General features: G+C 37.1%; 1 protein-coding gene across 1 annotated transcript; it reads left to right on the top strand.

Moving 5' to 3' along the window:
* The first annotated feature begins 4204 nt into the window (after positions 1 to 4204).
* On the top strand, positions 4205 to 9766 carry FBXO5 (F-box protein 5). The gene is made up of 4 exons (XM_005872865.2): positions 4205 to 4918; positions 6202 to 6292; positions 7155 to 7337; positions 8868 to 9766. The coding sequence occupies exons 1-4, from the start codon at positions 4242 to 4244 to the stop codon at positions 9117 to 9119; spliced, it is 1203 nt and encodes a 400-aa protein (XP_005872927.1). The 5' UTR covers positions 4205 to 4241; the 3' UTR covers positions 9120 to 9766.
* The last annotated feature ends 2995 nt before the right edge of the window (positions 9767 to 12761 follow it).

The raw sequence follows: 12761 nt of genomic DNA, 5'->3' as shown, positions 1-12761 counted from the left end.
GCTCGCGGTTATCTCCCGCCTCCTCCACCACCGGCCCGCGCCCTCGGGGGCATCCCGCCGCCCCAGCATCTCCGGGGTCTCCCCCACCCACTCCCGCCAAATACAGGGACCCCCCTCACAGAACCAAGCTCTCCAGGGGTGTCCGAGCAAAAACGTTCAATTTCTCTCTTTTTTTCCTTTACTCAGTAACTCAGTCTCAAGGCCCGGAACCAAAGGGAGAGAAGGAGAAAAAAAACCCACACTATTTTTTAGCACAAAACCATGGATTTGGCCATTTTGAGCTGATTTTGTGAGAATCTGTACTCCTGGAACACTAGGTTTTTATTACAAACCTGGATGGAATGGAAGGCGCTCAGATAAACGCTTATTTTTATTCTCTTTGTTGCTGTCTCTAAAAGAGATGGAAATGCACTTATTTTTAACTTAGAAATTACCAACGTTTTTTAAGTAGCAATTTGATAGTGTGATATTTGGTGATCTCTGGAAGATGCCCATGTCTCTAGAAAAGGAATCTGGAATAGGAGAGAGAGAGGGAAAAAAATACTTAATTGATCTTCAGATGGCTCCCTTGTGAAATGCTGAAGCTTGATGGCTTTAAGTTTTTTGATTGTTTAATTGCAATTGTCTCTTTACCATCTTACTCCTAAAGAGAATGTTTGCAATCCTCTTGAATTCTTTTCCTGTTTATAAATTTGGGGAAATGAAAATTTAAAATTTATTGTGTTTCAACTTTTTAAAAATTTTCTCTTAGGGATTATGGCTGATAGGCAGGTAATGGTAGCAAGGTTTGGGCCTCTTAAATTTTGGAACAGCCAGGCCTAGCGTTGGGCACATGGTGGCTGTCTTACGGGTACTGGAGATTGTAGAACTTAGTTATTTAACATTGGAATAGCTGCAAAGATTTTTAACTAATAAGGAGTGTCAGATCTATAGTGAAAAGTTAAATAGGTTACCTTTTGAAAGTTAATAATATCTTTTTCATGATTGTACTCTAAATGAAAGGTTTAAAAAATGCAATATGTTGAATCTACCAACTCCAGGAGGTAGATATTAATAGCTCCGTTTTAGAGAAAATGAAAGACTAATTGAATGTTCTAGGTCACAAAAGCTAGTCAAGGCTGAGCAAGGATTTTCATTTGAAACTGGATCTCATTCCTAGGACAAATATATAATCTGAAATGCATACATCTATCTGGGGTAAATTTTGCTACTTATAAAATGTTCATGATATACAGTAGGAAGGACATGAAGGGATTTGACTTAGAATAATGGGGTAATTAGACTTCTGTAGATTCTGTTGATTAGACCACATGTGACAGGGACTGTGTCATAAGTTTAGTTCAGTTTTATTTTCTCACCCCTGTTTTATAGATGAGGAAAGAGTTAACTTCCTTAGTTTTCTCCAACTTGACAAATGACACTTTATAGCTTAGATCTTAAAACTTTGAACCCTAGGGTATTTTTTACTCCAGTTTCCTTCATTGTCCACATCTAACACATCAGCAAGCTCTGTTGACTTTTGACTTTACTTACCCTCCTCAATAGATCTCATATCTGTTCATTTATCTTCATTTCCACTATGGCCATCCAGTCTCAAGTATCCAACTCTGAAATTTCCTGATACATATTCTAACTAGCCTCCCTGCTGCCACTTGTACTTCCTACAATCCATTTTCCACAGCTGCCATGATTCTTTACCTTTTTTTTTTATCCTCATCTGAGAATTTGATTTGAGAGAGAGAGAGAGAGAGAAACATCCATTGGTGCCTCCTGTTCCCACCTGACCAGGGATTGAACCCATAACCTAGGTATGTACCCTGATTTGGGAATCGAACCCACAACCTTTAGGTGTATGGGGTGACACTCCAATCAACTAAGCCACCCAGCCAGGGCAGCTGCCATTATTTTTTTAAAATGTAAACCAAAATATTTCTACTTAGAACCTTTCAAAGGCTCTTTATTGCACAATGAATATAATTCATCCTACCCTAAAAATCCTATAGATCATTCTGCCTCTCCAACCTTACTTTTCAACCACCTAACTCACTAAGTTGCAGTCTTACAGAACTTTCTATTACTTGAATACTCAACACTTGTCCTTGCTTCTAGTACTTACCTCTGTCTGTAACTCAGATCTTCACAAGGCTTTCAGATCTCAGAATGTCACCTCCAAAAGATTCCTCTCCACACCAGGTCACTAAGTAGGATTGGATGAATGAATGAAGTGTCAGAACTAGACTTTGAACCTCATCCATCTGATTTCAAGAGGTCATGAAACCTTGTGATATTTTTCTCCTTTCTGAATACTCAAATCAATTATATAAATACATATATTTCCCCATATTGTTTAGGGATATTTGGCTTGGTCATTGGAAAGCACTGAACTAGTTGAAAGACCAGGAATTAGCTTTTTACAAAGTCTGCTTTCAGGTTCCTTTCATATAAAAGTGGTACTTTTTATTTTGTAGTATTGTTAAAGTATATTACATAGTTTTACATTTTAAAACTAAATCTACAACTAGCATCTAGATTCTGGAACCATTAAAATAAACTAGAGCTTCTTGGAGAAATAACGGATTCTAAGGCTAGAAAGTAAGGAAAGTTCCAAAAACAAGAACAGTGGAAGTGTGTCTGATGGACATGAACTTACAGTGGCAAAGCTGGAACAATCCCTGTTACTGGGTTCTAAAGACAAGCAGGAGAACAGTGCCTTTGGAAAGAGTGAATGAAGAGTTTCTGAAGTACAGTTTTAGGCCTCTTCCCTTTAGGCAGCTAAACAAAGTAAAAACTGTCTTTATAGGTGACTTCTACAGATTAAATACGGCCATGTGTAAATTATACTTTTTACTTGAGACAAAAATATCTCTTGAAATATTTTACTTTTTCTGGGTGGAAGAGAAGCACTCAGAATAATTCATTCAAGTTAGGGTTAATTGGAGGGGGGTGTTTAAGACGTGTATACTCTTTATTTACTTATGTCCCAAACTCTTAGCTTAAATCTAAATTTTAGGATTTAGTGCAAGGTTTATGGGGTCCTAGAGCACATACTATGTCTTCCAATGTGTTAATCATTTGGAATTTAAAGAGTCCCTACCTACAATGTTACTCTCTATCAGCATGTCCTTTGGTGCTTTAACTTAAAGGTTTTGCTCTAAATAAAAATGGTGAAATTGTTATAGCGACCTTAACCAATATTTGGTGTAAACATACTGACTGGTATATTCATTTACTTATAGGATAAGTTGTTAGCTACTTATGATTGGGGAGAGTAGATGGGAAGTAAACTTGAAGCATATGCTCTTCATACACTGTGCCCTCAATAATGCTGAGCAGTTTTTCTGAATCCATTACTACATTCCTTCCCAATATAGTGCCCCTGCTCACACTATCTGAGTGCCCTTTCCAGCCTCTATTGCCTGACAAAATCCTAATCATTTCAAGCAGTGGTTCTCAACTGGACAATGGGGGAGACTTTGCTGCCACCGCCTTCCCACCATTCCCAAAATTTGGCAATAACTGGTGACGAGACAGTTTTCATAATCTTACCTAAGGGGTAGGGGCTGTGAATGGCATCAGATGGGTAAAAGCTGCTAAGTATCCTACAATGCATGGGACAGCCCTCAACAATGATAAATTATCTTGTCCAACGGTCAGTAGTGTACAACTTTGAGAATGCCTGATTTAAAGATATTTTTAACTGATTTCTAAGGCCTTTGGCTGATGGTACAAGTGTTGACTTTTTTGAGTTATGCTTAAGTAAAGCTGACTAGTGTCATTTCAAGTCCATGGTATAAACACTGATTCTAGAAGTGTTTGATTACTATAAGGGTATCTCTGACCTGAGACCCCACTCTTGATGCCTCACATCTCCTTATTTTTTCCATAAGCACAGATATCTGTTAAATAGTCCCTCTTTCACTATTTTTTACTCAGTCAATATAGATTCTAAAAGTCAAATGTAGTTAGCTATACAGGTCTAAGAGCAGTCTGTTTTGAAGTACCCTTTTAAGAATAAGATATGTATATATAAAATAATATTTCCTCATATTGTCACATTTCCATAATTAAACTTTGATAACTTCACAGCCACTTAGGCAATACACAGAGCTAAGAGATGCAAAGTAATTAAATATTATATCCCATTTTAAATAGTAAGGATATGTTGAAATTTTGTTATTAAGAAGTAAATATGTTATGTTCTTTTTATAGGTTGCAAAGAAATTTCTGTTCTTTCTATCAAAATGAAGTATGATTTTAACTATAACCATGTTCATTCTGGAGTTAAGCTGGTAAAACCGGATGACAGTGGAAGGCTAGGTTCCTACACTTCTGCATGTTTGGAAAGTTCTAATAAAGACTGCATTAAAGACTATGAAAGGCTATCAGATATCGGGTCACCTATTGTGAGCCCCAGGATTGTAGAACTTGAAACTGAGAACAAACCCTTGCATAACAAGGAAAATCAACATGTGCAACCAACACTTAATAGATCAAATGAAATAGAAGAACTAGAAACCAATGGACCTTATGAAGACAGTGGCTATTTTTCATTTTCCCAAAAGAGTGTCCTGGATGAACAGGAAGAGGCTAGCCTTTCCCTAGAAGAAAATTGCAATGGCAGTCCACAGTCTTGTCTACCTCAGACTCAAAGCCCAGACCAATATCCCAACAAAAACTTGATGCCAGCTCTTCATTTTGCAAAAGTTGTTTGTTCAACATTAAAAAAGAGTGCCAGACGGAATCATAAAATAGATTGGGAGAAGCTAAAGGAGTATGATGGAGGTTTTCGACTACAGAATATAATTGGCAGAAAAATGGGCCTAGAATATGTAGATATTCTCAGTGAACTCTTTCGAAGGGGACTCAGACATCTCTTAGCAAATATTTTAACACAGCTCAGCGATATGGACTTAATCAAGTAAGTATTGTTGCTCTGAGTATTCGTATAATACACTAATGCAAATTATTTTTGTTAGATTGGGGTCTTTTTTTCTCTGGGTTCTGAAATTTCTGTTATGTAAGCTACATCTTTCTGGCTTAAGTATAAGACAATGTCTAGTTCTAGTGTACAGGTGTAATAAGCATTGTGACTTATTGCAGTTGAAATATGAAATGATTTCTGGTCTTTTAGGCCATTTAAGTGTTCAGAAGTACTCTTTGCAAGTGTTTTACACTGGTCTTTATAAAACATGTAGCGAAAGCAAAACAGATAAGTAAATATTGATTTTTATTGGCTAGCTTCTTAAGGGATAATCAACATCACAAGTTGATTGCTACTAATAACAGTGTGTCCTTAAGCACTTTAAAATCTGTCTACAACTTTTACCAAATAGCTAACAGATAGTAGGCAGTGGCTACTTACTTGATGCTTGCAGATAATGTGAAAAAAAATCCTATATAATAAAAGCCTAATATGCTAAGTGTCTGGTCGACCAGTCGGCCGTTCAACCAATCAAAGCATAATACGCTAATACTATGCTAAGGCTGCTCAACTGCTCGCTATGACATGCAGTGACCACCAAGGGGTAGACTGTTGACCAGTCGTTATGATGTGCACTGACCACCAGGAGGCAGACAGTTGACTGGTCAACCAGTCACTATGACGTGAAGTGACCACCAGGGGGAAGATGCTCCGACTGGTAGGTTAGCTTGCTGCTGGGGTCAGGCCGATTGGGACTGAGGAAGACAGGCTGGACACACCCTGGAGCCCTCCCGTGGCCCCTCCCTGGCTGGCCAATCTCCCGCATCCCTCCCCAGCCCCATCATGCATTGGTGGGGTCCCTTGGCCTGGCTGTGCCCTCTCGAAATCCGGGACTCCTCAGGGGATGTTGGAGAGCCAGTTTCGGCCTGATCCCACAGGTTAGGTCCAGGGACCCCACTGATGCATGGATTTGTGTACTGGGCCTCTAGTGAAATATAAATTAGTAGTTTTTAAACCTGGATGCACATAGAATTACTTGATAGGGTACTTTTTTAAAAATACAGAACTCTGTCCCCTATTTTAGACCAATTAAACCCAAATGCTAAGCATGAGGTATCCTTAAATCTTAAGTGCCCTGGGCAATTCTAATAATGTAAAGTTATATTTAAAAAACAGTGCTAATAAAAATTTCTTTTTGCACGTTAATGTTTCCATAGTATATTCATCTGAGCTCTTTGTGATGCTTTAATTGTGTATTTCATAATCATTTATTTTTCCAGTGTGTCTAAAGTGAGCATAACTTGGAAGAAGATTCTAGAAGATGATAAGCGAGCATTGCAGTTGTACAATAAAGCAATACAAAGAGTTACTGTAAGTCTTTGCAGTTGATGTTTTCAGTATAATATACAGTAGCTAGTGATCTTTACCATTAGAAATATAAGGGGGAAATTAGAAAAGATAACAGGTAATCTGGAAATCTGTTACATTCAAAAAGCAATTCAACCTTTACTAGAACTCATTATAAAATTTATATGGAAAGGGTAAGGAATCCCACTTCAGTTGTTTAGTCCTAAAAATGAAATGTCCGAAGGGAAAATTACTCAGTTCTCAGTGTGTGTTGATCATACAGCTAATATAGGTTGCCATTTTGTGTGTATTTTTTTAGTTACCAGATATATAGTAAATTAATTATATACTGAAGATTCTTAATATAGGAGAGAATTGACTTTCAAAAATTCTTCAAGATCAACACCTATAATACTTAACAATAAAAATAAATTTAAAAAAATACTTCAAGATCAATATATATTTCAGACTGAAGAGTGGGCAGACTTAGGTCCAAATTTTGGTGCTGCTACTTATTAGCTGTGTTGCTCTAGGTTAGTATTGCTTTCATTTTCCAAGTTTAATTTCTTTATCAATAAGCTGGTGTTAATGGAAAATTTTCTAATCTAAAAGGTGGTATTGAATCTTCATGACACTACAGTGACACTTAAGCATGACTATTGCCCTCTGCTGTTGGAAGGAAGAATTACTATTCTGGCAGAACTTTAGAAATCATGTATTCAATGCTATATAGACTAAGCATGTCAAATGCTCACATTTTGGTTTGTAATTTCTGTCGATAATTTAGTTATTAGCCTTTAAATGTTTATGTGAATACTTATGTGTGGCTGTTTTTTTTAAGCATGTGTAGGTAAATTGAAATCCTATTATTTTTTTTTTTAATTAGGAAAAGAACATTAAGTTTTCATCACATGCTTTAACCAGAGAATATGGTATGTTTAGAACTGCATTAGCTTCTGTTCAAAAATCAGCAGCCCAGACTCCCCTCAAAAATGATGCTCAAGACAAGTTATCTGATCCAGCTGATAAGAAAGGTTCTACTTATAGTTGGCACAGTGAATTCTCTGAGGTAATTTTTTTGTTTATCGATAAGTTAGTCATATGGGGTATTTATTGTTAAGAGGATTTTAGAGCAGTGGTTCTCAACTTTCCTAATGCCACAACCCTTTAATACAGTTCCTCATGTTGTGACCCCCAATTTCATTGTTACAAATTGAACATAATTAAAGCATAGTGATTAATCACAAAAACAATATGTAATTATATATGTGTTTTCTGATGGTCTTAGGCGACCCCTGTGAAAGGGTCGTTTGACCCCCAAAGGGGTCGCGACCCACAGGTTGAGAACCGCTGGTTTAAAGTAAGAAAGGGAGAACTTTAAATTTAATCATTGCATAATTAGAACTATTATTGGAGAACTAATCTTCTGTACCCTTCATTCTACTCCCAAAAGTGTTAGAAATTAAGAAACCATTTCATAACTCAACTAATATATTGGGAAAGTACAGAGATGCCTTTCTGTGATAAAAATAAGATACATTTGGCATTGTTAGACAGGTTAGTGATGTTGAAATCTAATTAAGAAATACTAAGAAAATAATGGAGACTCTTGATTTTAAAGTTCTTTGCTATCTAAGCAGAACAGGGCCAACTTTTCAGAAATTCAGGGCCTCCTATTAAACCTTCACATCACTGGGTAATGTGTATTACAAAAGTTCTCACATGGATAATTTTGCAAACTTAACTTAAAAATCATAGTTAAAAGAGTATATGTTTTGAAATAAAATGTTGACCTCATTTGTTGGTCAATAAATACAAATTTTATGTAATGAAATTTAGTATTCTCTCTATTACTCTGATGCCTGATTATAATGTAAGTTTATTCCAAAGCATTTTTTGAGCATCTGCTATCTTACTGGTACTGCATAGATAAGAAAACAGGGTAGTAACCTTCATAGCCTTATAATCTAGAACAGGAGTGCGCAAACTTTTTGACTCGAGGGCCACAATGGGTTCTTAAACTGGACCAGAGGGCCGGAACAAAAGCATGGATGGAGTGTTTGTGTGAACTAATATAAATTCAAAGTAAACATCATTACATAAAAGGGTACGGTCTTTTTTTTTTTTTTTTTTAGTTTTATTCATTTCAAACGGGCCGGATCCGGCCCGCGGGCCGTAGTTTGCCCACGGCTGATCTAGAATAAAAAATAGCTACATTACAGAAAAAGTATGTAATATAATAGGCACTTTAAGAAAACAAGACTAGAGGTTAAAGTGCAGCCAACTTCTGAGTGATACTAGGGAAATGTCACAGAAAAGGTGCCTATTAAGTCAGGCATTGACGTGTGAGTAGCATTCATGAAGGAAAAGAACATATTTAAAAGAGCGTTAGGAAATTACTACTGAACCGGCTGATAATATCTCTCGCTCATTGATAATATCAGGGCGAGGGTCCTTTGGGGAAAGGAGGAGTTCTCTTATGTGTCACATTGGTTCTTTATGCCCATATTGGGGTGGGTACAGAGGTGCCATTCTTGTTTTTCCGAAGTTACATTCAATTCAGTATTTACTAAAATTTGTTTGTGGATTTTCTTAATAGGTTGCCAAGACATTGAAAAAGAATGAAAGCCTCAAAGCCTGTATTCGCTGTAATTCACCTGCAAAATATGATTGCTATTTACAGAGGGCAATCTGCAACAGAGAAGGCTGTGGGTTTGATTATTGTACAAGATGTCTGTGTAATTATCATACCACCAAAGACTGTTCGAATGGCAAGTCTCTAAAAGCCAGTTGTAAAATGGCTCCTCTGCCTGGTACTAAGAAAAGCAAGCAGAATTTACGACGATTGTGATATCTTATTAATATCTGTTATAGCTGATTATGAAGGATAGTCAGAAAATGTTAGGTTTTAATTTAAAAAATTAGTAAGAATATTGTGATTTTCAATTTTATGTTGAATTGAGTACCCGGCAAGGGATTTCTGCCCCCCTTCTAAGTGGAGGATGCAAACCTCTTAAAATATTTTATAATTTAATGTGAAAAAGTTCAAAGTTCTCAGCATAAATCAGGAAATTTAAATATTTTAAGAAAAAAAATTGTCACCTGATATTTGTTTTAGAGATAAAATAAAACTGATTGAATGTTTTAATAAAGGAGCTCATGTAATTTTACCTACACAATCTTACCTAAATTTTGTTTACCATCTATTAGTATTTGAGACATTTTATTTGCCTTACCAAATTAATGTCTTTTGAAGTAGCAAGTCTGGAGTCTTAATTTAAATGTTTTGTCACATTTCTTTAATGTCTTTTTCAGTGTGTATATTTCCATGTGTCTTTTGTGAAATCCTGTTTGCTTTGATATCTAAAGTCTGTATGTTTTAATATTTTTGTAAATATGTAAATATTTCTATTTTTATGTGAAGAAAATAAATGATTTGTATATATATATGTAAAAATAAATTTTGTCCTGTTATGAATAAAATTATCACAAATTTAATAAATGTGAACTTTTATATGTCTTACCTGGTAGAAGGGCTTTAATTTTTTTTAGAATGCAGATTTGTTGGTCTTTCAGCATTTGCATGTCTAAAAACATTTCATCTTTTTTAGTATGGAGAATTTATTATGTGCCAAATGTCTTTTTCTTCTTTATCAACCGCCCCCAGTAAGTCCCTGTAATTCCATCCCCTAATATCCCTAGCTTCTGGCATTCACTAATCAACTTTCTGTCTATAGTTACCTATTCTGAACATATTACATAGGTGAAAGTATACACTTAACATAATGTGTTCAAGGTTCATCCATATTGTAGCATGTTTAAGTATTTCTTTTTGTAACTGAATGATATTCCTCTATACAGATATATCACATTTTTTTTGGTAGACATTTGAATGATGCTTATATGAAAATCATACACAAGTTTGTCTGAATATGTTTTTTATTACTTTGGGTTTGCCTAGGAGTCAATTGCTGAATAGCATGATAATTCTATGTTTAATTTTTTTTGAGGAACTGCCAAACTTCACAGCAGCTGCATTATTTTAATACTAGAGGCCCAGCTAGCGAGACCCGCAGCGCTGGTGGGACTCAGAGTCAAGTCCCTGCCCAACCGCGTGTGCCTCGCCATGCACGCAGCCTCCTGGTGACCAGTCTGTGGTCATGACGGTGTGACAGTGTCATGGCCAAGGGGTTTTTATAACAGATTATTGTCTAAAATTACCCTGGCTAGAACCTTCATGGTGAATAGAAATAATGAGAGTGGGCCTCCTTGACTTGTTCCTGAACTTAGGACACTGCCTGTGCAGCCATTGTAAATCGGGTGTTTGGGAGACAGACAAATTTCCCCTTTAGTGTACAAGTCCTTAGCTTGGAAGGAACCATACTTGAATTGTATTTCAAGAACATACCTCAAAAACCTCACCTATACCAGGGTCAGATTGAAGTGGTGAGATTCTCGATTTTGAGCTGAAGCTATAATGGAATGAGGTTTTCAAGAGTTTAGGGAGAGGCTAAGTCTAATTTTCATATGAGAGGGATGGGAATTATGGGAGTCAGAGCAGACTGTTAGCCTCTAAAATGTCTTCCAATGATCCCAACCTTGATATTCACACCTTTATGTAAACCCTCGGCTTCCCCCATGAGGGACACAGACCCCGCCATCACCCCAGAGTGACAACCCACCAAATCGCAGCCAACGCTGCCATGGTGCAAAAGGCGGCCCACAGCCCAGCCCAGCCCACAAATGGTGGCTGTGGGCACTGTGTAATGACGTCACGTTTTTGTTGACATTCTGAAGCCAAAATTGTGGACAGAATATGCCTGAAGACCAACTATTGCCACAATGTACCTCTGAAGCCAAAAGAAGCCCCGGTGTCGAAAGAACGTATCAGAAGACCAACTATTAGCACAACATACCTCTGAGGCTGAAAAAAAAGCCACGTTGTCAACAGAATATGTCTGAAGAACAACTATTGGCACAACGTATCTCTGAAGCCAAAAGAAAGCGACGTCTGAAGAACTGGCATCAACAAGTACTACCAATACTGGTAGGAACTGCCTTCATCGCGAAAATGAGGTAAATGAGGATGCAATTATTGAACACAGTTGTGGTGGATACTCAATGTTGCAGCAAAGGCAAAGTTTGTCCAAATGATAATAAATTTTCCAGAATACCTGGCATATTTTTAAAAATTAATGATAAACAAAGATCCTGGCAGTAAAAATTTCATGGAAAATATCTGTTGTTATATTGTTACTGCTTTTATTAATTTATATATTATTTTCATGTACATTTTATAATTTTCTTTCATCTCTGACACTTCTATTATAGAGAAAGGGCAAATAGTGAGATTAAAATATTTCTTCTAATTAATTTCCTTTCAATGTGCATGAATTCATGCACCAGGCCACTAGTTAATAATAATATAATTAGGACTGCCCCAGGACTACTCACACATGTACTAACTTGGTCTGGCTTGTCTTCAGTCAAGGTTCACACTGGAGTGTTATCTGGTACCCAGAGTTGAGCATGTTCATATCCTGTGGCTGGGAAATTTGTCATACCCATTCACACAGCTTGAGGACTTGCCAAAAAGACTGCATATAACAGAAAACAATGGTAGTTCCTCTATTCAAATCATTTCTTAAATTCATAATCTGACCCTGATTGCCGATATTCCCCCTTTCCTACAATGTAAACAACATGCCACAAGATGGTGCTCTCATAACACCATATTTTTGAGTTTGCAAAGCTTAATATCAAAGTGGATCAAACAGTATTGCTGCTTTCTATTCAATTTGTGTTTTAGAAGATTAAGGCCACAACATAGTGTTAAGCGAGAATAGATAGATATAGACTATTTACATTTTGGTTGCAATTTTTTAATGCCATCACCATCTCCCTGCAAGACACAATAAGGGGCAGAGAGGAGAATCCTTAAAGAGCCTAGTTGAGGGTGTCAGTTTCTCACCCTCCAGGGAATACAGTACCAGGAGTTAACAGGAAGTATTTTGAGAACCTCCTAGCCTCCAGGGAGCACAGTGCTTCTCAGATTGGGACTGAGGGGAAGTGGGAAGAGAGCATAAAAAGGCAGTACTCCCCACCCCACCTCCACTGCCTGAGGAGAGGGAAAGTATCATTGTTGGTAACGTCATAAAAGAGGCTGTTCAAGCATATACTTCAAGTGTATACTTTGATGAGCAAAGAAATAGTGTCTTATTCTACCTTGGCTTTAGTTTGGGGGATGAAGATAGGGAGTTGCAGAAGCAGCTCTTAGGCCGTGTCTCAAGAATTCATGAATCCTGACAATCCTAGCACTTCAATGAAGGGAATACCACATCTGTTAGCAATTCATCTGGGAGAAGATGTTGTACAATAGCTTCATGATCGTGTTTTTGTTTTTGTTTTTAATTCTTTGTTGTTGAAAGAATTACAATGTCCCCTTTTCCCCCCATTGACCTCTCCCAGCCCACCCCCACCCCCCAGCCCAGGC

This window comes from Myotis brandtii, unplaced genomic scaffold (genome assembly GCF_000412655.1).
Source record: "Myotis brandtii unplaced genomic scaffold, ASM41265v1 scaffold395, whole genome shotgun sequence".
Taxonomy (NCBI): domain Eukaryota; kingdom Metazoa; phylum Chordata; class Mammalia; order Chiroptera; family Vespertilionidae; genus Myotis; species Myotis brandtii.
This window is presented reverse-complemented; position numbering and strand designations above follow the sequence as displayed.